General features: G+C 40.5%; 3 protein-coding genes across 8 annotated transcripts in view; 1 reads left to right on the forward strand and 2 right to left on the reverse strand.

The window, feature by feature from the left end:
• arhgef49 (Rho guanine nucleotide exchange factor 49) overlaps nucleotides 1–9852 on the reverse strand; it is a 35137-nt gene extending 25285 nt beyond the window's left edge. Inside the window, exon 1 of one of the 3 annotated variants that reach the window (XM_015358649.2) lies at nucleotides 9370–9852. The gene's annotated coding sequence lies outside the window, so the exon portion shown is untranslated. The other 2 variants (XM_015358650.2, XM_015358651.2) reach the window with 2 other exon arrangements.
• Nucleotides 9853–11123: 1271 nt separating this feature from the next.
• On the reverse strand, nucleotides 11124–20499 carry LOC102689481 (IQ calmodulin-binding motif-containing protein 1). 4 transcript variants are annotated; one of them, XM_015358646.2, is made up of 15 exons: nucleotides 20360–20499; nucleotides 19733–19763; nucleotides 19464–19602; nucleotides 19153–19315; nucleotides 18385–18514; nucleotides 17584–17677; nucleotides 17238–17337; nucleotides 16591–16763; nucleotides 16287–16396; nucleotides 15728–15837; nucleotides 14426–14568; nucleotides 13741–13889; nucleotides 13349–13480; nucleotides 12803–12959; nucleotides 11124–12333 (listed from the first exon to the last, which is right to left on the reverse strand). In XM_015358646.2, exons 3-15 carry the CDS (start codon nucleotides 19576–19578, stop codon nucleotides 12113–12115), a joined length of 1797 nt encoding a protein of 598 aa, XP_015214132.2. In that variant the 5' UTR covers nucleotides 19579–19602; nucleotides 19733–19763; nucleotides 20360–20499; the 3' UTR covers nucleotides 11124–12112. The 4 variants fall into 4 exon arrangements, with proteins under 4 accessions (XP_015214132.2, XP_015214131.2, XP_015214134.2 ...); XM_015358645.2 differs by having other exon boundaries at nucleotides 20289–20499; XM_015358648.2 differs by lacking the exon at nucleotides 19733–19763.
• Nucleotides 20500–21030: 531 nt separating this feature from the next.
• Nucleotides 21031–26628, forward strand: eaf2 (ELL associated factor 2). Its single transcript, XM_006636247.3, has 6 exons — nucleotides 21031–21238; nucleotides 21754–21848; nucleotides 23091–23227; nucleotides 24085–24242; nucleotides 24698–24925; nucleotides 25318–26628. Exons 1-6 carry the CDS (start codon nucleotides 21136–21138, stop codon nucleotides 25365–25367), a joined length of 771 nt encoding a protein of 256 aa, XP_006636310.1. The 5' UTR covers nucleotides 21031–21135; the 3' UTR covers nucleotides 25368–26628.
• Nucleotides 26629–27544: the final 916 nt, after the last annotated feature.

The following is a 27544-nucleotide window of genomic DNA, read 5'->3' on the forward strand; positions in this document are numbered from 1 at the left end:
ACACTACAGACTCAGGTGAATCACCACAGTTTTATAAGTAACCATTTGAAATGAAAGGCAACGTGGGGATGTAAGATACACACTCATTTAAACTCCCAACTAATTTCTGTATTCAGCTTAATTCTTCTAAAAAAACCTCAATATCATGTCCACGTGAAAGAAATAATCGATGGTTTTTCAAGTTCATGTATTTACACAGCAAAGGATAATCCTCAAAGCATAATTTTCACTATTCGGTAGATGAAAGTACCAAAAAGGCTCAAACGGAATACACATTAAGCTGAAGCTGTGAATGACGGAATATTAGAGATACCGACACAAAAAAAAACACCAGACAAAAGCAAAGTAAAGTACGGTGCAGTTATAATATATCCACTATTAAAAACAGTTCCATAAATGCTCATATCTTTATCCCACGACAGTCTCTTTCAGCAGTTCAAAATGCAGTGGAGAAAAAGTTACAAGAGCTATTTAAAGGTCCTTCATCTGTGCCATCATAGAACAATCCCTGGCTTTAAAAATCCTTTAAAACCTTGGCGAATGTTACGACCTCAGTCTATGCAGAAATCGATATCCATTTCTGTAAGCATATGCTTTCTAAGTCTACTTTTAGTAGTATTCTTTCCTTCTACATTGGCTATACATGCCCACAGCTTTAAGAGCGGTCGTATACAGTCACAGCAGATGTAACGATCATAGGACATTTAAAATCGTTTAAAATAAGCCAGCCGTGTGAATACGGGATACAGGAGAACATACTTCTCATTCTTTTTTTTTCCTCAAGGTATTTGTTTTAAAACAACACAATGTTGAAAAAGCTGTCTCCAGACCTCTCCACTGGGTATCCCTGAGCCTATGCTTGATCACCTTAGGAAACCAGCAAAGGCTATTAACATGCCCAGGCCCTACTAATGTGACCACCTGAAGGAACACCACTGACACCCCAGCAAAATCCGCACCACCTGTTGTCTTTGTGCCTGATCAGAGCAAGGCACTGCGTGGGGTTCACAGAGAAAACACCAGTTATGAATATTTCATATCTCCTTTCAAATAAAGCATTCATTGCTCAAAGTGTTCGGTGCTGGCAGAAGGCGCAAGCAGACTACATAATTGCTCAGGGCCCCGACACGCCCAATGGGTCCCAGTTTTAGGATTGTAATCATTTCCAAAAGGGTGTTTAGAAGAAGAGCACACGATTGAGCTGCAGCAGTAGGGCCACCCCACACGTGAGCTGACCTCGGTGTCACGATTGCTGAGCACACAGCACACCCGTAGAATAGGCACAGAGTATAGAAGACTCAGGGGTGGAACAAAACTGGTGCAATCGAAAGGAAAAACACATTTTTAATCTATTAATTCATTGTAGTATGGTTACAGTTATGTACCGATATTTTTCATTTAATGCGCTATATAAAACTTTTACAGGTATGTGCTGTCTGTGAGGTTTATGGTGGGGCTTAACTATTCTTGCTTAAGATCCCCGCTAGAGTATCACTGCCTGTGCATATATTGCCGATAAGGAGCATAAGAACGTTTACAAACATAATAAGCAATTATACTTAATTTCCAAATGAAGATTTCCTTTTTAGTTTAAATGCAATCCATAGAGGACTACTGCAATTGCCACTGTACATCAGTCAGCCCAGCACATTGCAAACTAAAATGAAATGAGGCAGTTAGATGAGTTCTTCTGCAGAGACGGAAAACTGATTAATGGCTGGAGTGTGATTAAAGTGCGTTTGAATATGTGAGCACTGCCCTTGAGCGCATTAATATACTGACTTGCTAACCCTTGGACTTTGGGCAGTAAGTACTAATCTAGGTGCTGACTCAGCTACCGCACAAGGAATCTAAAAAGCAAATTACTGCACGTGACAGGAATCTTTATTTCTGATCGCAACTATTAGAACCCATTATTAGATGTGCTTTAAAGCAAGTTTGGAAAATAAATGAGTTAGCATGAAATAAATAAATGTTGAGCGTACTTGAAAAGAGTACATCGAGTGTTTGAAGATTTGGAAAAAAAAATGTTCAAAGCTTTATATCCACTGCACTTGTCCACTTACTATACTTACATTTGCTGTCAGAGGAGTGACAATAACGTTTTCACCAGAAGTTAAAAATGCAATTTTAGTGACTGAACAGTATAATTCTTCACTTTATATGCCTAGTCTCCTTCAGTACATATTCGGATTTCATATTAAGAATACTGACATTTTAGATACATAAATTCTGTTTCTAGAATTCTACTGGTTAAGAAAAAGCTGCTTATGCAAATCTTTAAACAGAACGTGATCTGTGTCCTGAGTGAAATATAATAAAAGAGCATACAGCAGTTATCTTTCGATATGGATAAGTAAATGCTACAGTGCCTGCCTTGGCAGCTTCAGTTGTAATAAGCATCATACTAGTTCAATGTCAAGGCATGGAAAAACCTCTGTGCATTGAGGTCATAGGGGTAGGAAATCCAAAAATGCAACTACACACGAATGCTTGTTCATCTTTAAACGTGCCAGAAGATTCGGAAGCCGTCACTTGCTCCATAATATTAATCGCCGTCAGTACTCCTCAGATTAAAATAACCTTTGCTTCTAAAACCTGGCCTGGGGAGATGATTGAGTGTTCCTATTAACACCCAGCACTGCTATTACACTGCTAGTTCTCAGTGCCAAAGAACCAAATGGCACTGTGATCAGAAAGCCCTCTAAATGTGACTGCCTCCATGGGCTCAGTATGCTGAAATGTTGCCCACAGAGATATTTCCCCACACTATTTACAACATTACAGAAATCATCCCAGAGACCAGCTGGAGGGGATGTCCTACAAAAGAACTGAGTCTCTTCGGTCTTGCAGAGAGAAGACGACAAGGGGACTTGATTCAGGAATTCAACATCTTCAAAGACAATGACAAAGTCAACCCAGAGGACTTCTTCAGATTCAATAGTGAAACACGAACCAAAGGACACAAACAGAAACTACATGTAAGTGCAATTAAAACTGAGAACTGGAGGCACGTATTCACAAAGGTTTCACAAAGGGGGTTGGAACAAGGTACCTAACTATATTGTTGAAGCCAGCTGCAGCCTGACTTCTTCCAAAACACAAATGGATGAGACCCTCAGATCAATTAGTTACCAGCAACCAAACAGACAAGACAGGCCAAATGGCCTCTTTTCGTGTATAACTTTTCTAATGCTCCAAAATGATTTCAGCATTTGCAAATGGAAGCAACACTACTCAGATTAAGCTTAGAAGATCTTTGAAGTGGAAACATGCATTTAAGAATTACTAAACATAGGGGTTTCTTTTTATAGAATACACTGTAGTTCTCAATGTCTTAAGAAGAGGTTAGAAAAGACTTTTAAACACAGTCATTTAATTAAACATTTCCTATACTACATAAGCCAATCAAATACACATTCATATACTGTACAGTGTGTCCCTACTAGGGGATATAGAGCACTAACATTTAACATTGTCTTGTTTATATACATTAAAGGGAAGCTCTACAAAATTTAAGAAATGGCTAACTAGTTTGGATTTAGATGAGGGGTTATAGCACGTAGTGTACTGTAAAGTAAGGTGTCATTTAAAGGGAGTTCTGTAAGACATTATGACAGACCACAGCGCAGATGTGAAATCTGCTTAAACTAACTGTACATTTTTTTTGGCCTAAAACCCAAGGCATAAAATCTCCAGTGCCATTCACAGCCATCGCTATTTTGAAACCTCTCCCAACAGGCTTTCACTGTCTGACAGACCATGGAAGTTAAGTGCTGTTATTAGCATTTTATTGAAGTGACCTTCTGCCTCCTGCTCCGACATTAACACTCAGTTTCCCATTGGGGAACAAAATGTAGGTCTGTGAAGCGAACAGCAGCAGATCAGCGTATACGCAATGACATGATGAAAATGTGATTTTGTTCTTGGTTTTCATTATTTGTCTGATTATTTTTAATAAAATCTCTCTTGACAGTGACAATGACTTGTTCTACAGATCTAGGTGATGAAACCCTCATTCCACTGTGTTGTTTATTGATGTGATCTGATTATTTCTGACTCTCATCAAATTCTGACTTCCTCTTGTTTCTTTACTTTTTCCTTCGAAAAATCAGCAGTGGTGCACAAAAGCAGACTTCAGTGCTCTGCATGTCAGCCACCACCCTGAGCTTTCCAGTGGCTGATTGTTTGAGAAAATGCGTTGATACAAAACAGAACATCTTTGACTTTCAAACTCCTGCAGGGTCCAGCTGCCACCCTAATTTCACCAGACACAATGAACAGCTTTTATACAAGAAAACCAGACAAAAACTTAACCGTACTGAAGAAACAACACAAAATAAATAAAATAAATTAAACATATTTCATGTTCATGTCAGCAGCAGGGCCTCATGACTATTAACTGCACCGCAGTGCAAAAGACAGTGTGTGTTGTTCTGCTGTGTCCCACAGTGTCATGCCTATTTTATACAAAAACAATGTTATGATGTCCGCCTAATGAATTTGCAGCTGTTTTGTTAACAGCTAACAGTTCATCCTCTGTTTTTGTAGTAAAAATAGTCTCATTGTAGCTTTCTGGATGCGGATAGAGAAACAAATGATTTGAACAATGAGAATCAAATACGTGACAATATGTTAATTACATCTGAATGGGAAATGTGGTAAATGAGCTACAAGACTGGGTGAACACACTGACTGCTCAAGAACAGTTTATCTTGAGGAGCAGTATTCTATAATTTGAAAATTCTACTCAGTTTGAATTAAAGAGCCCTACATTACAAGTTGGGCTTCTTCTCAACCAAATGGAGCTGTATAACAGTCATGGTTATCATTCTGCAAAACACTAGTGGAGGCTTTGATTTAACTGTTGATACTTACTATACTATATAGTATGTTTAAGATGGGTAAAACATTTGCACAGTAGTGCAGAAAGGGTGACTCTGAATGTAATGTAATAAAGTAAAAACTTTTTTAATTAACAAGTAACTGCAAAATTGATTACATAGGCTGAATGGCTTCCTCTTGTTTGTAACCTTTACGCAAGAGAAAGCAATGCAATGTTTCCACCTGGACGTTTTTAAAATGTGCAAAACAGGTACCAACAATGTTTCTTATACAAAGCACACACAAGAAACTAGAAATACTCTACATAGCTACGCATAAGTCGCATTATCATTTTGAAGAGAGATAATCCCTTAAAACAGTCATGAGCCTGTGGCCCACTGAGACAAATAAGTGCTATGGAATGCCAGAAAGAACACACTGGGCATTTTGTAAATACAGTAGGAATATAGTTTCAGTCCTGAAACAGATTTAAAGAAGAAGACCTGGTGCCTTTTAATGTTATGCCAATTGCTTAAGAGGGGGGAGCTCAGCAGTGTCAATGTATATCAGAGCCTGGTCTCTTTATCCTTAGAAATCTGGGAGAAACGATGAAGGAAATGTGAGTGAGGTTTGATGGAATGGAAAAAAGGATCACCGATAACCTTGTCTGTCTGTACTCCAAATAAAAGACTGTCCAGTATGATTGGATTTCACTTCACTGTGTCCTCACTTGCAGCTAATGAAAACAGTGCAAGGACGAACAGGTGTTTTGATGCAGGTTTATGAGTTTCTCTGATTCATTTTAACTGATGCTATAATGTGCACAAGTCTTAGATTAGATCTGGAAATGACTTCTTAACATTCCACAACTCTAGAAAGGAATTTAAAACACTCAGATATTTTGTGCAAACTAATTTGTTAATCTACAGTAATATCTAACACTCCAATGCTTAAACAGCATGCTCTTAAATGAGATTTATATAAATATTTTATATTTTTAACAATACAATTATAGCAAGTGGAATCAGAAACAAAATATCAGCACTTCACTAAACCCTCCTAATAATTTCTGAATAAGATATGAAAACCTGAAGGTGACAAATGTGCTCTTAGTCCTGCCTTACAGGACTACAAACAAAAACAAAATCTAAATTGCTTTGAAACTCCTACAGTGCAATTATTTAAATTGTTCTAAGTACGCTTACATCACACGTCATGACTCCAAACAATTACCTGATGGAATGCAATCAAAACCTATCTTAGTCCAGTGACGTCGCAGCCTAAATTAAATGAGCTGCAGAGTGCATTACTTTAAGCATCCTTTCTATCGACATCAGCAGCATGTTGGAACCTCATGTCTGCCAACAAGATACAATGACTCTTCTTAAGTAATTATTCTGTCTCATTAACTCTAATGTTAAATAAGACAGGCTGGATGGAGGCAATTACACTGACACCAGTTACAGTATCTGACCTTCGTTCAATATACTATAAAAGTAAATCAAGGTTATTTTTCAAGCACGAAGAAAGCTTACGGTATACATTCAATGTGCTGAAAGCATTTGTGTTTTAGGATGTGTTCACAGACAGGTTCCAACATCAATCAAATGGCACCATTGAGAATGCTCAGGTAAGGCAAGCATGTTTGCATAAGAACTGATATTGCTCACCACGTTCATCTTTCATTCAAATGAAAAGCATGGAAATCACATGCAAACATGACTCCAATAGCCACTGCTGCCACACAGAAAGTAATATTACAACAGTGGGATCCTGCGAGACAGTATTTAATAGGTCCAGATTCCATATTGCTGCAGCAGGTTGTGCTTAAGTGCAACGCATTGCTACGAACAAACAAGTATGATTACGGTAACTTACAATTAAAAAAAAATACTATCAAGAACAGTAACGCAGGTACATCAGGCAAAAAACAAACACTTTTTTAATATTTGTATCCATTATCAGAAAGGTGTACTATCCTTTCTTCCTTTTGGAAGGTGGGAGGAAATTAAAACACCCTGAGAAAAACCACCTGAACGCAGAAAATGCAAACTCTGCACAAATGAGTCACTCCGGTCTGGAATCGAAACCGAGACCAAAGAACATTAACCACCAGGCCAGTATTAATTCCCACTATGGACCTCTGGATATTTCTAAGCTGTTAAAAAAACTGTTGACTGCAATTTCTTATGTTTTATATTCCAAATCAATAATAGTTTATACTTAACTGTCGTCTGGGATATGAGTATGAATTAAGAATACAAAACCACCCCCTTCACTGTCCCTATAGGCGGTTGATTCTTGATTTTTGTGTGCATCTGTGTAATGTATTAGGTGACAAGTGGATGTGCATTTCTCAGAGGACTGGTACATTTGGAATCAATAGGATGGCACACCCTAAAGCCACTTTAAAAAAATCAATAGCAATCAATATTTAATGTGGCATCATTCAAATTACACATTTAAAGTGATGGTGGGGGGGGTAAATTGTTAAAAGCTTTTTAAAAAGAACTCAAAAAGATTCCCTCAAGCATAAAAGTAACACAGGTTTATTGAGGCGTTTTACCTTTTTTTTTTCTTAGGTGGTATTCCGTGTGTGGACAGAAAACCAAAGACCTGACTCCAGTCACCTCCTACAATAAGCAGCAGCAGCTGGGATCATCACCGAGGGCTGTTCACATACTGTATGTCCGGGCACTGTTCAAAAGGTGCCATGGACTGAGGAGTATCCTATCTGCGCCTTTCCAGCTAGCGCAATGCAATACAGAGCCACTTGGACAGAGGCTGTGAAGTCCTAGGCCAGGACAAACCCGTGCCGTCACCCGCCGCCAGACTTCAGCGCTTTGTGATCTATCCTCGCTTGCTCAACAGCTTTAGCAGAGAAGCTTAGCTCAGTCCCTACCAGCTATTAAGCCCTATATCCCTGCCAGCAGGCTGCGAGCAGGAAATCGGCTTGTTGACACAAACCCCCGGGGTGCGTGTCCAATAGACTGCTGCTGCTTCTCTCCAACACCACCACTGCGTGCTTATTAAATTACATACAGGTGGGTCGGGCACATACCGTCTCCACACGACCGCTTTTCTGCAGGGTGGCTGCCCGTCACTTAACACAGACACCACACGGACTCTCTTGCACGATTCGGAGCTTTTGTTGTTAATTCGCCCCGTCTCCTAGTAACCTGCAGCCATGACACGCCGAAAGGAGATACCCTGCTGAAGCCTGCGGAGTCTCCGTCTTTTCTGTTATTGGGCCGGCCTTGGGAGCCTCAGTCCCGTTACCTGAAATGGTGGTGAAGGTTACAGGCGTTTTCAAGTTTGTGCGCGTCCGAAGAGGCAGCCCGAAGTTATGTTTGCCTCGGGGCAGAAACGATTACATGCAGGTGCTACCAAATCACAACTGAAAGTCTGCAGTCGACTTTTTTCTGTTTTTTTTTTCCCCACCATCTATACTTCATCCTCCGGAGGACGCGTCTTTACCGCCCCTAAAGAAGTGCTTTTTTCCCCCATTGTGTCTCATTACACACGAGGAACGTACTCACAAATTAATAACACTTATGCCATTATGTCCCATTAAGGTCGGTGTTTGCGGAGAGTGATGCCCTGTTTATCATGCCAGGCATTTTCATTGATGTTATTTATGTCCATAATATCCTGCCACCTCGCTCTCCCTCCGAACTGCCTCATAATATTCACCGATACCGGGGAGTGACGACTTCAAGACTAATACCATCCACACGAAGCAGCGCAGGATATTATCATTCCGTGGATGTGTGTAAAAATAATAAGGCATTATTCCTCAAATTCGCGCAGACATGCTAATTACCCGGGCTGTCAAAAACTAAAATTGCAGAACATGAACTACTGTATGTAAACACAGGCTCGGGCAGCAGAAGATTTATGATCTACCATTAGGGCAAATTTCATTTAATTCGCCCGTGTAAGTTTAAAGGCATAAAACTTAATCATTAAAACCGGAGAGGCGAAGTGCAGGTTTATAAGCCTGTGGGTTATAGAGCAACGTCATTTGAAGACTGCACGTGTACTTCTGGGACCTGCATCTGTCACAGATCACGGCCCCTTCCTCAAATAAAACAAGGAGAATAACATGGTTTTTTTTTTGTATTTTCATTTCTTGAAATAACCATAAGTCGTATATCCACTCCCTATACACCGGGATACCTCAATATACAAAAAGAATATAGAAAACGTATCCCAGAGTTTCCCCCCACAGCGAGTCTTTGAAAACGACGTTGGGGAAACAATGGAAATAATCGCACAGAGCCAGACAAAAAAAAAACAATAACACAACCATCAACACTGTGCTAACACGCACCGGCACATCACAATCACACAGAGAGAGCGACGCGGCCACTAACATTTAAACTCTTAACCCGAAGCAAACCATTCCGCGATATTTAATGGCCAATTTCGCCGGGAATTAAAAAAAAAAGTGTGATTCAAAACCTCATCTTGGAAAACAAGGTTTCCGTGCAATAACAGCACACCTTCTCTCGACAAAAGAATGGAAACGTAGTTTTTACCTACCTTTGTAGTTTTGTGTCCGGTTCCCACCTTCAGGATATACACTGAATTAAGAAAAAAACCACTAGATAAACACTTGTAATTTCCCCCGTTGGCTAGCCTGCAACAAGGCTGACGGTCGCGGAAACAGTGAATCTAGCGCTTGCTACATCTTCACTGGCGGTTTGCTTCGCTTGCGACCACTGACGTCCGAGGTCCTGTGGCTGGGTTTTTTTTTTTTCCAGGCAGAAAGAAACGTCACCTTTCTCTTTCTGTTTTCCTTTGTTGTTGGGGGCTCCGGTGACACATTATTCAGCCTGGGAATCGGCCCAAAACATCCCCCAAGGCTGCGCTCGGAGCCCCTCCGCCCGGCGCGTCACCCTGACAACTACCCCCAGGACTAGTTCGGGTCCACGCGTCAAGAATTAACAAAACACCAAAAGGGGAAAGCAGAGAGCACAGCAAATACTCGATCTGCACCCCACCTCTCTCACACACAAACACACACTTATACGCACATTCACCAAAATATTCGTCCCTTCAACGTTTCCCAGTACAACCAAATCCAAATGCCAAGAAGGCACAGCATAGCACATGTTTGGTTTAAGCCGAGAATGCATTGGACTACCGGATAATTTTCCACGGCAGTTTATTGCACAGGAATAATTTATTTAACTATCTTTAATGTGATGTGAAAATGCGTTTTTCTTCTTCCGACAGCGGCTTGGCAGTTACAGCGAAGCGTTACAGACTGATTACAGATGATATTCGTGAACCCCCTGTAAGAAAATGGTGTATTAAGTGCAGTTGCGAATTTGGGATTATATACCCATCAGATCAGTGCTGCAATTAGATAAGCAAGAATTAAACATTTACTGCACTTCAGAGGGTTGTGAATTTTAAAATATTGCTAAAGGTGAATGTGCATATTGAAGGATGAAGCAGTACATTCGCCACGCACAATATAACCAAGTTTTAGATTCTGTTACACAACCTGAAACAGAAGCCGAGAGTCCATGGGTATCTTGTACAACCTGACCTGCAGTTAGACTATTAGCTTACTGAGCAGACGACTCTTTCCTTTGTTGTTCAGTGACATTATACTGTACTTGAAAAAGTTGCTAAGAGATAAAAACATACTTAATGTCAACTGAACAAAGCCAGCTTCACTGTATCAGTATCAAGATATTTCACATTCTTTCTTTAGGCTCCTGTAAATGAAGATACAGGCCTATAAATTTACATTCAGATATGATTTGAGTCCAGGACACATTTTAGGGACAGTGAAAGCAACTAGTCATTCCATACAGAAGCATTTCCCCAGTTTCCTGGCGCACACATCTTGAAGTTTTGGGACCTCTTCATACTGGATAATTTAAAAGGACCCTTTTTCCCCATGTTAAATGCATGCTTCAACTGCTACTTTCCATCTACACCAGGGAAAGTGAATTTGTGTCTAATAATTCAGACTGCTGGCCTGGTTACTGTATGCCAAAAGTACAGTACTCTTTAGGAAACATCTTGTGTGTTCTGAAATGTTATGTCTTTTTTAAATGCATTCGTTATTAACTCAACATTTTTATAACAGGTGAATCAGAGATCATGTATTGATTTTGACACTGGCGTTTTTCAGGTATTAAAGCACACTTCATTCATGTGTGCACTGTAAGCCCAAGACGAGCCTAATGTGTAAAGTTCTAAAAATATACATACTGAAAACAAAATCTAACTTCTTAAAGATACAAACATGCATCACACTCGAATCAAAGATCTCCTCAGTACAGTATGTTTATTTAGTCTTACATCTTAAAAATAATGGACAATAACACAGAACAATAATTGATTAAATTATGAAATAATATTGTTGTGCACCAGGAGTCTTAAAATTAATTAGTTCTTGTCTTGTCTTGTCTTAGGAAGGGACTTCTCCCACCCCAGGCACCAGTATAGCTGAAACATCTAAATAACAAGGGATATTGAGCAGTGTGCACAGCTCAGTAGTACAGTGTGAGATCAGTACAATATAATGGGTTATAATCGGTTAGATGACCGAACCAGAAGATGACCAGCAGCTCAGAGGAACATTGAGTATTCTTTACAAAAGACAGCACATGGCAGAAAAGTAGTGTGGGAAGCACATAGCAGGAGGGGAGAAGTGACAGGGGACGATAGCACGAGTCACAGCTGACAATCCATCTTTACCCTGATGAACCGAAACAAAAGAAAGGTCATAAACAAGAGGTGGCCCTTCAGTCCATCGTGCTCAAATCGACCAACAGTCTGAGAGAAAGCAGGTATTGGGCACTGAAAGGACCCAGACTGAACTCAGGGAAAGGAGTTGTATTTTTACAACTGCTGAACTATTTAAGTTTCCTTAGAGTAGAGAGGCACCAACATGACAACTTAACAACTACTTTTAAAACAAAGGGATATTTTTAAATACAAAATCATGAAGAGAATGCACCAAGGACGACCAGCTGTACAAAGTACTCCAAACCTTGACACAATAAACCAATTTATTATTTTACATCAACAAATCTCTAAATGAGCCTTGCAGTTTATTCAGCAAAGTGTCTAAAGTACAATAAAAATGAGATGGCAACCCACCTGTGCCTTCAAGTTATAGTTCCAATGCTTTGCTATTGCATTTCCTGAACTTTTTTTCAGATTTGGTTAGATTGTCACAAGCACTATATAACTGAATTGAATTGATTCTGGAATCGATCTTTAAATAAGAAATAGGAAAATAAACCATTTGAGGTGATAATCAGCTTCCTCCCAAATAAAGTGTCTCAAATTCAGTATTAATATCCTCTTTAGGAATTTTTTCAGGATCCAAGAATTCATCTCCTAGTTTCTTCCACCACGGCCAGCGATTGAACTGAAGCATGGTGTGGTGGCACTCTTTGGCCCGGGCAGCTACAGGGCCTGATCTGCTTGTGAATGCATCAATGTCTGGTTCTGTAACTTCTTGCAAACGTGGAGAATCTATGTATACAAAAAGACACATAAACACTGTTATTTCTTCACTCAGGAGGATGGCTGCTATGAACACAATACTACCATGCTGATTACATTCTTCAGTACTTAAATATGTTTAAAAAAGACTGGATGGGCTCAAAATGCAATTGAGCTATACAGTACATAGTCTGTAAATATTAGCTCATGTGTTTTGTTTGCTACCTTGTTTTTGCTGAATACTTGCCTATTTAACTTTTTCCTTTTTCACAACCATGCAACCAGTTCTCAGAAGAACAAAAAAAGTCACATTAACTTCACAATATTCCCTGATGTCTGGAAGTATTATTTTGGTTCTGTAAATTGCTTTTACTCTGGACTAATATTTAACTATTGCTACACACACCAACGTTTAAATCAAATCACATGCCGTTCAAATTCCAAAACGTAATGGTATAAAATCTGTGTTAGCAATGCCTGTGAAAGGAAGTTCACTTACTCATCAGAAGTTCAACATCAGTGTTAATCTGTGCCAGGAGAGCCTCCCTGCGCTGGTTGGCTTTTCTGTGTGGATGTCTCTTCATTACATGCTGTCTTAGCATTTCCTGGGTCTTTTGATGGAGTTCCTTACAGCTCTCCATTGACACTGAAGAACACTAGAAACAGCAGCACACACAGTTCTGTAAACCGGTAGCCCTACTTCACTTCACTCAGTGTTTTGAGTTTATTGAAACTGCATTTCAAGGCTTTTTGAACTAGCCAGTGGCAGACACCAGTCTTTAGTTTTACTGAATGTGTGGAAAGGTGGCAGTGGAAAAAACGTGTTTGAAGAACTCTGCCAAAAATACAGAAGATACCAAGCTGCTCGCTCAAAAATTCCTCTTTCAAATGTTTAAGAATCATAATGCAATCCCACCAGTCAAATGTATAATGTGTTTTTCTACCAAGAAAAAAAAGAATACACCTAGAGTGAAAACAGGAATGCATCAGTTACATTCCACACCAATAACAGGATGAAGGTAAAATACCATGTTATTCAACTCACTGGGTGAAGAGCAATATAGTCTTCCACCTCTTTCTTTAATTCTGTCCTCCTTTCATCTGTCAAGCCCTTGGGACCTCTCCAAGGAGACAAGATGTGTCTTTCATTCCTTCGTCTTTGCAAGAAACGCAGAGCCTACAAATGTTAAGCAAGAAACAGAACTTCTAATGCATTGAAAGTAGTCTACAAAATATTAATGAGTAAACAATTTTCGAAGACCAAAGTGAGTACAATTAATTCCTGGCGTAATCAACTCCCGTTCATATCAGTTTTCAAATGTCTTTTAGATTGTTCTTTTTTTTAATCACAAAAAAATGTTTCTGGAATAGCTTGCCCATAAATTAAACTTCTAAAGCATGATAGCTGAAAACATATTAGCAAGTATAATGACTTACTGCTCTTTGCAAAGTTACTGCTGCCTTAAACTCTTTCAGGGCCCGCTTCTGGTCATGAAATTTCCTTCTCTCACTGTGTCCTCGCCACAGTTTCTGAATCAGGATGGCAGCCTTCTGTTCTTGTTCCCTTAAATACACATCTACAAGACCTGCAGGAAATTATCAGAGCAGTCAGTACTTCACTGATGGTTTGCACAACCTGTAACCAAACACTGGTTAAAGGATGTGAAAAATGTGTTTTTTCTTCTTTAATATGCGTGTTATGTGAATTTATTTTCATAACCCATTTTAATAACATTTTATAATAAGCTTTTGTTTTTTAATTGTAACATTAGGAGTCTCACGGTGTTGTTTATTTTCTTCCATGCTGCCTTGACCATTTCAGTGCTGATTAACTTAAAGAACTGCAATGATATACACACGTTTGCTTATACAAATATATTTTTGTCAAAACAAAATGTCAGGTTTGGAGCACATCTTATCCTACATTTATTCTCACATTCAAATGGGGGCAAAACGAGCATGAATTCAGCATGATGCTATAACATTCATTTCAGCTGAGGATACAGTGTTACAGAAATTATTCTTTTTTCTCCCTATACACATGATATCTTACAAAAGATACTCAAATATGATCAAATATTAATTGTAAAACATAGAAACTGTATGACAATCAGTTTCTCACTTGCAGGTACTATTTCTAGCAGGTCAAGTTGCCGCTGTCGGAATTCACGAAGAGCTCTTTGTCTCTGGAGCTGCACATGGTTTCTGAGCTCTTCCTCCTCCTTGAGCCTCTGAGAAAGCAGACGCTCCTTCGCCTTTCTTTCCCTGAAACATGTTTTTATACCATCTGAGTAACACATACTAAAACAGAAATGTATACACTGTTGTGCAGATGTCTTAAGACAGCTTATACACACTCAGAAGTTAAAACATATGCATGCCATGATCAACAATTTACTCAAATTCTCTCTTTTCTATTATTATAAGAAATTTGACTGTTATTAATTTACCAGCTGAGTGTGGCTGAGAAGAAATCTAGTTCGCAATTTAGCAGTCTTTAATTCAAATTTATCTAAATCAACAAAAAATGAATAACAGCATCTTATGGTAAATTCTGAGTAGCTAACATGAAGTGGCGATCTGTGCTGCAAAATACAGATCTATCAGGACTGAGTCCCTTCTTAAAACAAAATGGCTAAAATGTTAGTAGCTCATCAGAACTGTGCTTCTGCTTAAAGGAAGGAACAACTTCAAAAAAGAGAAGATCGGAACAATGGCAAATAACTTAGACTTTTGCACAGCAGTATGTGTGTACACAGTATAAATATGGGGAAAAACTCCATTACATACCAAATGAAAAAGCAGTGTAATTTAATAATGACTAAATAAAGAGCACTCAAAAATTAAGACAAAACCAACTTTCAAACACTAATGTCCCCTTTGTGCCATTTAAATGTAATGCTCTAGTCTAGGGATCTCCAACTCTGGCCCAGCCCCGAACCAAGGCTTTGTAGGTTACCATTAAATCAATTTTGATATATATGGAACAAATCCATTGTGATCACTTAAAATAAAGTAGTTTGTTAAGTAATTTAGTTATAATTTAGGACTGAAAACAAATTACTCTTCTGCCCACAGGAACCAGAATTCTCTTAATTTAACAGACTAATTGATAAATTCATCAATACCTTATAGGTATCTTTAAAAACATGTGACCAACTTAACTGGGGCTCTCCAGGACCACAGTTACAAACCCTTGCTTTAACCAATTTCTGAACTTGCAATTCACTTTACTGCACAGAATGTCAATAGATATTATTGTTATAATCTCTTCTAAAAAGAAAATAACAAAAAACAAAAATAGAAAAAGGCAAATCTCTCTCTGTAGTTTATAAAAATACACATATATTTCTTGAGCTGGGTCACCTTCGCCAATAGATTCACATTTTATACAGTTTGGTCGATTTCTTCAATTGCATTTTACCTGAAGCTTTTCTGGATTCTAGTAATTGCTTTGGGAAGTTTCTTGAGTCTTTTTCTGGTCTGATAGGCTCTCCATGCTGCTTGGATTAAGCATGCTGCTCTGTGTAATCTCTAATAAAGAAGACAGTATGAATCACATTGTTATTTGTTCCCAATGAACAATTCTAACTTCAGAGCAATACCAATTCACAGTCACATATTGAATAACAAAACCAAACCAAATCCATGCTAGAAAACACTGCATAAATCATGGATTATTAGTACCAACTTTCAGATCTAATTTAAAAATCCAAATTATGAAGCAATAGATTAGCATACACTTGATCATGTGTTTCAATATGATCTTACAGACAGGGCCAGGGAGCCACAGTTATAATGGGTGATGACAAGAGCATTTTGATTTTAGGCTAAGCAGTCCTAAAATGAGGAGAACTTTGGGGAGCTGGTCTCTGGTACAACAAGGACTGAGAAACACTGCATCGGGATAAAGGTAGTTAACCCATAACGCTGATATTTACTCAATCCAAAATGATTTACAAGGATTTGGGAAGTAAGCATACCTGCATTTCACCTTGCTGGTAGGATCCAGCATAAAGCAGGTCCAGAAGCTGATGGAGTTCTCTTCCAAAACCTTTTCCAGTCCATTTCTTGCTCAATTGAATTTGTAAGGCTGATTGGATCAAGACATTTATTGCAAATTATAATTCAATGGGCAAAAAGTAACATTTACTTAATGTCACAACTTTATTGAACTTCATTTTAAGAATATATTAATCCTAGCAACACAATTAAAGCCATTAATGTGTTTACACTTTATGGTCATTTAAAAGTTCTGTATTTAATAACTTTTTCCAGTGGACTTACCTTTGTAATGAGTGCAGATAATTTTTACAATGGGCGGGTGTCTTCTTGTCATTAGCAGTAATGCTTTTGTTGCCAAACTGCCAATCACAGGGTTGGTCTCTTCCAAGAGATTGTAAACAAGCTCATCCAAAATTTTACGAATATCCTTCTCATCAGTCTTTGTTAAAACAGCACTAACAGAAAACAATAACAAAAATATGTCAAATCTGAACTGCAAGCTACAATTTGTGTCTTTCGTCTCATCTTGATCCAATGAGTGTCTACATGAAACTAAAGCAAGGATCAACACTATATTTATAAGACAAGCGCAGGGTAGATTTAAAGATGTTTTTTTCTAGCCTTTGGGGTAAATTATACTAGGCTAGACTGAGTCTGCTGGGTTCGCAGTGAGAATGAGTGAGAAAGGAAAAGTGAAATTTCAGTAATAGGTAAAAAATAAATCTACAAATTATAGGCCCTGGATTGTCACACTCTTTCTTCAAGGGCTTTAAAAGAATTGTTACTATATCACGTTAAACAAATAAACTTGTTTTGAGATACTGCATTGATTATATCATTCAAGAAATATATTTTGTTTTCTTTAATATACCCTGACTACAAAATATAAATACAGAAAAACACGCAGACGTTTTTCACTGTATCCCCACCTGTTTACTCTGACAAGATTTTCCAGAACTGACATCATGGTAGCTCTGGTTTTAACATCATCAGTAAGTAGTAACTGATGAAAATCTTCAGATTGGAGAGCTGGTTAAATATTAAAGTAGAAACGTCTTAATTAATCTTCAAGGAAAAATACAATTGTTACACTTTTGATAAAAATCACTACTTTACATACAGAAATCATAATGGAGTTTGCAAATCTTTTATGGATAAAAATCTCTCTTGCAAGTCAGACAGACAAAAATCACAGTATAACGTAAATTTTGAATTTTTGCAATTATGCAAATCCTCAGATAACTGTGTAAGTAAAAACATTTGCCTCCCACTTACTTTGCTTAGCTACATCAATGTGCCCACTGCATAGCCAACAAACAGAGTTTGTCACTATGTGAAAATTATTATACAATTCTGCTTTTTCTTCATCCTGTTGGAAACAAGAATAAAGTGTTAAGGAAATCTTATGTGTAATTCACAACCATAGCTCAAGCTTGTTTTTTAGTCCTTATGAACTAGAAAAACACAATATAACAAAAGAAGAACTTAAAATTAAATGTCCTAAGAAAAAATGTATTTAAATAGTTTCTGAGTCCGTTGGAAACTCAATTTTAATTATTAAGAACATGATTAACTGAATCCTGGAGAGGGCACAACCCTAAACCCTACAGACAGAAACAACTTTTTACACTCTTGATTCCTCCTTCCCCAGAAATTCTTCAGGATATTATCTTAATTGTTTTTGTTCATCTATTATACTAGCAAGGATATTAGTTGGACATTAATATTAAATATATTATTGCACTGTAGTCATTTATAAATATATCTCAAACACTGGCCAAGGCTAAATGGAAAATGTAAAATAATTATTCAGAGCCGCAGAGCACCCACCAGTCAGGCATACTCTGAACTATGACAAAGCTACCTTTTCATATATCCTGTCGTTCTGCACCCGAGACTCTTTGAAATGTATGCTGCCTATTAAAACTAAAAACATCCACTTTCAATAGGAATCCCTCTAATAATAACAAGGCAGACTAATTCAGTTTTCATTTGAATAATTTGCATTCATTAATGATTTATTTTGAAAACACCATCTCCGTATTCAAACCAAGTAAATGTGATAAAAAGGGATACCTTGACAGCTCTTTCATATCGTTTCTGTATGCGCCTTGCCAAATTCAACAGATTGTCAGCTGCCTTTGGGAGAACTTCATTATGAAATTTCTCCTTTTCTTCCTCAGGATCTATGTCCACACAAGATTTACTGAAAGCAAAGGCACCACAATAAGAATAGAAGGAAGGTCACAAACAAGAGAAGCCCATTTGGAAAATCAAGTCCATTTGGGAATGAGTAGCTAATTGGTCCCAGGTTCTTATCCAGCTATTTCCTGATAGAGACCGGGGTATCGGCTTCACCAAAAAAAGGCCTCCTTCCTGCTTTTTAAAAGTTTTTTCTTTTTAAATGACAATGAATTAGCCCACTCTGAACTGATCATAAAAACTGTGAGAGTCAAATATTCCTCTGCAAAAGAAATGGCTGCTCTGATCAGCACTTATTGTACTTCAAGAACTCAGGTATTATGGTATTCACAAAGGAGCAGGCACATGTACAGAGTACCTCTAATCTGAGCAGATGCAAAAATATTTTGAAATCTGCCTGGTTTCTGATATACACAAATATTGATGAGTATGAATGAAAGACATCTCTGTCTTTCGTATACATTTGTTTTTATTAAGAAACCCACAGTGAAGTGCAACAATAGATTTTCTCATCTTATCTCACTAGCTGGCTGACTCTAGACCAAAGAGATGCACAGTAAATTCAACCATGTACATGCAACATACGCTAAACACATGAACTACACAACTCTTTATTTGTAAAGGGAAAGAACAGTTGTTTACCTTAGAATATCGGCTAACTGTGCAGCAGCTGACCAGCCACCCTGAATTTTGGAGAAATCTTTCTTCAGAACTACATTACAATATTCTGTGAGGCCACAGGAGTAGATGTCTTCTTTCAGTTTCTTCAGTTCATTCCTTCCAAGAGATTCTTGCCCCAGAATTTCTAAAAACAAAACAGGAAAGAAAAATAATTTATGAAACCATAATAGAAAAGGATGATAATGCATTAAAATTGCATTTAAAGGCATAGAACAGCACACTGATGCGGGCATGTACTGTATAAAACAAAACAAGACAGCTTTACACTTTACCTTTTAAGTTCAACAGAAGGACAGGCACATTTTGATCTGGACTGTCTGCAATCTCAGCAGCTAAAGACAGTATTTTAGAGTCAATGTCATCTTGCTTGCTCTCCGATGGGCTCATAATGATGCCCTCCCTTTAGATGACCTAGAAAATAAACACATATGATTCAGTCATTCAATGTTTATAAATCACAATGCGTCATTCCGTCATCACATAAAGTGAGCGCAGAATGTCTATGCAGAGCCTAAATCTTAAAAGAAAAAATCTTACTTACCATTTCTTTTAGTGTGATGATATTGCCTCGACTTTACATGTTGAAATAAGAATACGGATAATATGAACAATTTATTGTTTTTAGAGGAATAAATGAGCAGAAGCAGTAGGGATTTTACAAGGCGCCTGGGCGTTCAGAGGTTATAAATATTCCCGTAGAAACACTACAATCTTACAACAATAACAAACTATTGTACTAACTATTGTAACTGTAAAAATGTACTACACACGTTCAATTCATTTATTAGGATCATTTTTATCAGCAAACGCTGGACGGTTTGAAGTTTCAGAGTTGGCGAAGGAACGGAGGATGATCATTAGCGGTTGTTGTATCATAATTGTAATATAGTTGAGACATTTCTAGAACATAGTTTATGGAAATTAGGACATTTGTTTATATCTGGAATACCGATAGTAAACACTGTTATGCAATATTGCAACAGTAAAGCTGTCCTGAGAGAGCGAGTTTATTATGTAATATGTAGAAACAGTATCTCTGAAAACGAGCCTTTGAAATCTGGTCTTCAAAACACATTAAATTACGACACTGAATATACCTTTTTAATGTTGAAATTTAATCATCCGCAGAACAGGTAAGAAACACGCTTTTTTGTCAGAGTGAACGCACCTTTTCAAACCCCTGTCCGCAAACAAGCGTTTCTCGTTTCTAAAGCAACTGTGCGTCATCAGACTGCGACGCGACTCCGCCTCTTTTAGGCGCAAAGGATGTAGGGAAGGACTAGGGGCAGTGGGGGTTGAAGTGTATACACGTGTTTTGCCACGCAGTGATGAAAATACACCCATTTATGAGTTTTAGCTTCGGATAATTAGAATAACGGAAGGCTTTAAGTAAGATGAAAAATTACTCCGTCAGTACAGACTCCTTTGTGGGTTAATACCTCACTAAGGCTAGCTGGGAACGCTTATCAGTGTCATTGACCAATATATGTATTTTGTCGCAGTGTCTTTATACCGCAACAAACAGGTGTGAAATCTGAACCGGGGTTTTCAAGCCTAAAATTAACTTCACATCGAAACCGATCTCTCTACCAACATGTCGAAAAAAGCCTCTCATACACGCACACACACACCTTTCGAAGCGGAAATAAGGGGGGGGAAAAAGTCACGTTTTCACTTCGCCGTGAAGGCACAACCCACGTCACGTGACGAGGGAGGACGCCTACTTCCGGTTAAACATTGCGCTGCTTTGATTGATCGGTCGGCTGGCGAACCGCAGCGCAGGGACGAACTGAATGCTCGAGAGCTGGAGATAATTGACCAATGACAGGCAAGAAAAGGCGGGCTTCGGGGCCGAAGGGTCTTGAGGTGGTTTTTTCCTGCCATAGAAGGTATCGGATGGATGTGAAGCGAGTTTGGAACATATGGTAGAAAAGTTTCGTTAGAATGAATGGAGCAGCTTACTCTGCCTTTGATAACAAAGAGCATGTTCTGAAATTAGGCGAAACATTTGAAAAACAACCCAAATGCGCATTCCATACTGTGCGATGTAAGTGGTAACTATTTAATTTCGATGTTAATGTTCGGACAATAATGACAAGAGGACTCTTTAAAACGGCAATAAACGAGTTTCCCCGTTTTGGTGACGTGGTTAGCCCATGCGTTTACGGTGTTCTCGTGGTTTTTATGTATCACGAACACTGGTACAAGTTTTGTTTAAACAGCTGGAAGTAGCAAATTAGGGCTTGACTGTAAACAATCCAAAATATGATTCCTATCCGTCTATTACCGGATTGTGTCATTTTTGTAAAGGTTGGGAGGAACGTTAGCTTTTTCTTTTTTGCTTCAAGATTTCCAGTAACACATTGTAGCTCCCGGCATTTGGCCATTGTTGAAACGGATCTGCTTGGCAAACGTTTAGTCCGTCTTTTCTCCTTTCAATCCTCGTCGTGTGCGCGGTGGCGCCCTCTGCTGGCGCAGCGCTGCGTGCCTTGTTGCTCGGTGGCGAGATAAATCCGCCGGTTCGGGTTGAAGGTGCGATTAAACCGTGTTCACTGTCCCCAGATGACTTTAAACCCGCTTCCATCGACACGACCTGCCAAGGCGAGCTCGAGGTGGGCAAGGGCGAGCAGGTGACGATAACTCTGCCAAACATTGAGGTAAGAGCACGGCAAAATACTGTCCGACACCTCTTTGTTGTTGCAAAACTGATATTTCAGAAAGGCTCCTTTAAACTTTAGAAATCCCCCTTTGTCGTGAAATAACCCCCTCCTATTTCCAACAGTGTTGCACATTTCTGCAAGGTGGCGTCACCCTCCCTGGGCCGGGGGTCGAAACCTCAAGTCACCCTATTCGTAGGATTAATGTGTGAACAATTACTTTCGGTTCCTAAACATTGTTTCAGCAGTAAGTTAAGGTTAGTAGCCTTTCAGTCGGATAGAGCTGTTAGCTCCATTACAGATCCAGCCTTTGAGAAAGCGTGCTGGATACTGCATCGTTTTGCAGTGCACATGCCCTAACGCGCCGCAGCGCACCCCGATTGCTATTTTTACATCTATTGTGGACTGCACTACTTTATAAAACCGCCAGGTGGAGCACTGAAAGTTTAACGTGGCGAGTGGAGCCTTTGTGCTGTCGCCAGAAAACGCCTGGTCTGGAGTCCCGGTCAATGCTGAGGGACAGTCTATTTCCAGTTATAGAATTTAAGTTGTATACCGTTTAGACGTTTATAAATTTTAAGCTGTGTTTTAAATCATGTAAAGTATTTAATTAGTATTGTTTTTATTTACAAAAAAAGACTCAGTTTGATATATATAAAAATATGATTATTATTATTATTTTATTATTATTATTCTGTGGCTTGTTGTGAACACGTACGGTATGGTTAATATATTTATATTCTTAAATTAATATCCTTTATGATGTTCAGAGACATTATGCTCTGTTATTTTATTTTCAGCTACCAAAATTTCCCTTTAGTTGTAAAATTCTATATTAACATTCTGTATTAAGCGGATTTAAACGTGCACAGTAGAGAGATTAAATGAAGCCATCATTTCACTAACATCCGATGCGCCAATAGTGCCGCCTGTCGGTCACCTTCGGCCAGCGAGTCACGTACCGCGGTAACCTGCAGCCCCAGTCCCTCGTTATGGGGTTTCACCGCCCGTTCTGCATGGCGACATCTGTGTGTTAGCTTCAATTAAGTCAAGGTCTCGACAGGAGGGAACGCCAGCAGCTCTTGTGCATTGAACGGCATTAAATAGGAGAAACAAAGCAGCTCTGCTCACGCCTTTCTGTAATTCACTGCCTCTGTGGAAGTCTTTTTCTTTTCTGTTCGCAATGCCACCCTCCTGCAGATTCCTTATCCCCTCTTTATTCCTCATTCCTTTTCTTCTTAGGGGTCAACGGCCCCTGTGACAGTATTCAAAGGTTCGAAGAGGCCCTATATGAAAGAATGCATCCTCATTATGAACCACGACACTGGAGAATATCGCCTGGAGAAGCTGAGCAGCAACATAGCCGTCAAAAAAACTAGGTGAGGGCCGGGGGGACTGTGTGCAATGGGACTGGTGCCCAAACATCTGAGTCCTGTGGGGTTGTAGTGATCCTGATTGTGGCTGTTAAAACCTTTTCCTGCACCTGCTGGGTCAGTCCTGCATACCTGCTGATGGGCAAAGAACCACCAAAAACAAAGCACCTACAGCGGAGATCTTGCACTTCTGCCCACATCAAGTTGCAGTATCGGCGAGATGCGTTTAGAGTTTGTGAAGCAAGGTTTTACACATTCAAAGTGTAAGCATCCAGTCAGCCTGCGTCAGTGTTCTGTAACAGAAGAATAAAAACGCATACAAATAAGCTGTTATTGTAATGGAGACAGAGTAGTAATCGCCTACATTGAAGCAGAGAAAGATAAATTAATCCATGCATAAAAAAATACATAAGCCCCCCTGGAGTGCTGCCTGTTGCCTTAAATACAACATATGTGTTTATTTCAATTGTTTTATCTTGAAATTAAAGGGCCCCGCATCTTCTCAGACTCTTCGAGCTTAGCATGTAGGGTTTGAGCAGCTGTAAATTAGCTCCTATGAAGTGTGTTGTTTGGTATTGTGATAATTCAGCGAGGGAACACAAAAAGAAGAAGTGCTTCTTGACCGTTTGCCACGAAGCCACTGGATGAGGTTGTCAGATTGGTTTAGGCCTGATCGGGCCAACATGCCGCCCTGCTCTCGTACGGCTCCTTCCCTGCGTTCTCCTGTAGCCAAGGGGGTGCGTGTTGTAGCAGGAAGGAGCTACTTAACGGCGTGTTCGTTAGCGAGGCCGGCTGGCTGGCTGCCTGCCCTCCTCCCGGGCTCGTGCGAGACCCTCTACCCATGTGCCCCTGCCTGTTCCCAGGGCCGAGGGCAGCAGCAGGATCCAGTCCCGGCTGGAGCAGCAGACCAGCCGGCTCAGGAACGGCAGCAGCGGCAGTGGCAAGACCCCTGCGGCCTCGAAGAGCCCCCCTCCCAAAGACAAGCTGTCGCCTGCCTCTCCCATGGATGACATCGAGAGAGGTAATCCAGGCGTGCCCAGGGCACAGGGGCTTCTGGGGGCAAGGCTGAGCGAGGGGTGTGCTGCGACGGCAAAGCATCCCGTCCTGTGGAGCCACCTTCACTTCCGATACAGCTGTACACCGAGTGTCTATGCTTTTAGGTCATTTAAAGAAAACAAGACATGCAATTTCTTGATCGCTTTCCTTTTTCGTTGTCTGAATGTTGACGGAAGCACAGCTGCTCTTGCAGAGCAGTTTGATCCGTTGAATCGAGTGTTCAAAACGGACGAAGTGTTTGAGCCCCCCGCCTATCGGCCCATGTTTACTCCTAACAAGGTGTAGAATGAGCCATACCTGCTGCCTGCTGCGCGTGTTCGTGCCGAAAAGTTGACAGCCGTGTGCGTCCAGCCGGTCTCGCATCTTTGCCTAATTGCTCGGTTACTGACGTGGATCTCCCCCTGATGCCCGCTGGCCCAGAGCTGATGGCTGAGGCGCGGGTCATGGAGCAGATGAGCAGCGGGGACAGCTCCTCGGACTCCAAGAGCTCCTCCTCGAGCAGCGACGACAGCTCCAGCAGCAGCGACTCCGAGGACGAGGGGCGGGGGCCGGCCGCGCCCTTGCCCCCGGTCCCACACGGCGCGCCCGCCCCGCCGGCCCCCAGCAGCCGGCCCGAGGAGAGCAGGGGGCACTTCATGAGCACTCTCAGTGAGTACAAGGATGCCAGCACTGCCTGAAACACCCAGTTTACACAGCTCATATAAAACTAGAAAGCACCTTTTCTAGCTAGTGACTTAACGGCATTTCTCCACCCCATGACATTTTTGTGATGACCATTTAAATACTGTTAAAATAACTTTTAATTGCCCTGAGATTACATTGGTTTTATTGGGAATGCATAAATCCCTGTGCTCTTGGCCTTATCGGATATCCATTTGCGCTGCAGAACCCCGGTTTCCGTTCTCCAAGAAACGAGTGGTTGTGATCCGCAGACTGATGAGATACGAGCACAGAGACCGCGATCTCCTCCTTTGTCGCCTGATGTGGCGAAGTGTGGACAAGTCGGGCTGACGGTGCGCGTGTTTTTTTTTTCGTTTTAGAGAACGACCTGCAACTCAGCGAGTCTGGAAGTGAAAGTGATGAAGACTGAAGTAAGAATGGACAGCTGTGCGTGTTCAGGGATTTTAAACTCTCCACAGATACCGAGAAATCGATTGAAGCACAAGTCCTGGGAGAACTGTGGGAAGAGTTGTTTTTTTTTTTCTTCCACCCTTTCATTTGCCCTCTAAGTAAAGCTGCAGAACTCGGGAAGAGTGGGGCCTTTAATGGCCTGGTGTTAAACAGCATGTTTGGCCGAATGTCACTCACTCTGCCACGTTCTGATGAACGTTTCGATAAGTTTTGATCACAGTCTTTAGATTACTCAGTTTTATTTAAATATCAGTTTATCAAAAGACTTTTCTTGGGGCAGGGTAGTGCATTTGTCCATTTGAGTCTGCACATAATTTATTTTGAATACGATGGTATTCTTTATTTTAAGATATCATCTTTCATGTAAAAGAGCTTAACAAAAAATAAAAATAAGAGGAATAACACCCTTTGGCTCTGTACAGTTAAATTGCAGGTGATGATGGCAGGCGTTTGACTGACTATCAAAGAATAGGGTGTTGCTTTATTGCCTTCTGTCTGGTTTGTGTTAATGACATCTAGACAGCAGAACATTGCTTGGAAAATGTCACGGCTGTCCTCAATTCCAGACATTGTTTCAGGATTTTATTTTCTACTCTAACATATCCAATACAAACTTAAAAAAAAGAAGCCAATGCACTACTTCTTGAAGATTGTGGATTTTGTTTTTTAGTAATAAAACGAACTCCACTCTCTGGGACTTGATCCACCTATTATGACTGCTTTCTTTTTGGGCTTCTTGAAACCTGTGATACTTGAATTTCTCTCCTGTTACAACTGCTTGTATCAAGTATTTACTTTTACGTGATTTGAGATCAACAAACCCCCCAGCCTTCGCAGATGATAAAAAAATGAAGACATAAGCGCCAACTGCAGCTGAAGGAACATTGATATCCAAAACAGAAGACAAGCAAAATGAAGGAAGAAATATTCTGTTAATATGTCTGTTCTGTTAAGATTTAAAAAAAAAAAAACACCACATCCTTAGCCAAATACCTGCAGAGTTTTTCTGAAGGCTGCACGTACCCTGTTGCTGCTGCAGGTTTTTTTGTGTGATGAGGCTTAGTTCACGGTGCTGGTTGCTAATGCAGAACTGTAGAAAACCTGTAATCAGCCACAGGAATGTGAGAAACGCAGAGTAAGGACAGGAGACCAGCCTGGCCAAACGAACCCCTTCGTCTATGTAAAGTGTTCTGCCAAAGAATAAAGATTTTAAAACCTCATCATCATTTCGTGCTGTGTGGTGAAATGTTGCGGTGACGTGCGGTTTTGAAGCGGCCGTTCTGCCCGGGCATGGTCCACTGACCATCGGCTGGCACTGATGACGTCCACTCATCGGACAGCGTGGAGGACAGGGGGGCCCAACTGCGTGTTGCGGCGCAAGAACACAAAGGCTCCAACTGAGGACTGATCGGAGGATGTTCTCTACCTGTTTGATGAGGGCAGCCGGTGTATCGACTCCAACAATGGCTGGTAAGCTCTTCGATGTCCCCACAGCCCCTTCGCATTGAGAAGTGCCTCGTGCTCTCGGTCTCAAACGCTCTTCCACATCGCTTCCACGTCTGCCCTCTGGTTTCTGCCTCGCTTCTGGTCCCGAGGACGTTTCGGGCCCGTCGGCCACAGTGCAGCAGGCTCCCCTCTGATCCCCGGTCAGTCGGGTCAGCCTCCCTTCGCCGGGCTTTTCCAGTCCACTCATCCTCCAGAGGGTCCTGCCAGCCTGTCCGCCTGCTCCGGCCCAATCCTGCATTTCCATCCCCGCCTGTCCGGGCGACTGCGGCGGCTCACTCCGCCCGGCTGCCCCCCAACACCTCCCCGATGGGCCCCTTCCGGCGTTTATGATCTCTTTTCACTGCCTGCTTGGAAGACAAAGCCCTACACTTGTCTATTTTAACTGTCGCCTGACGGGCGTCCTGAAATCTATTTTAAAATCTTTTCGAATTTCGTTTGCTGCCCCAGCTCTGTTTCTGTGTGTTTTTGGTATCGCTACAAACCTGACTGTCAGAATCTGGAACACGGATATAAGTCAGGAAGGATGCAGGTTCTTGATGCCTGTGGCACTGTGTACCAATTACATCTCCCCAATTTGACGTAGACCCATTACTTTTACGGTGTTTTCTGTTAACCAGTTCTCAGTCCAAG

Source organism: Lepisosteus oculatus, chromosome 12 (genome assembly GCF_040954835.1).
Source record: "Lepisosteus oculatus isolate fLepOcu1 chromosome 12, fLepOcu1.hap2, whole genome shotgun sequence".
Lineage (NCBI taxonomy): Eukaryota > Metazoa > Chordata > Actinopteri > Semionotiformes > Lepisosteidae > Lepisosteus > Lepisosteus oculatus.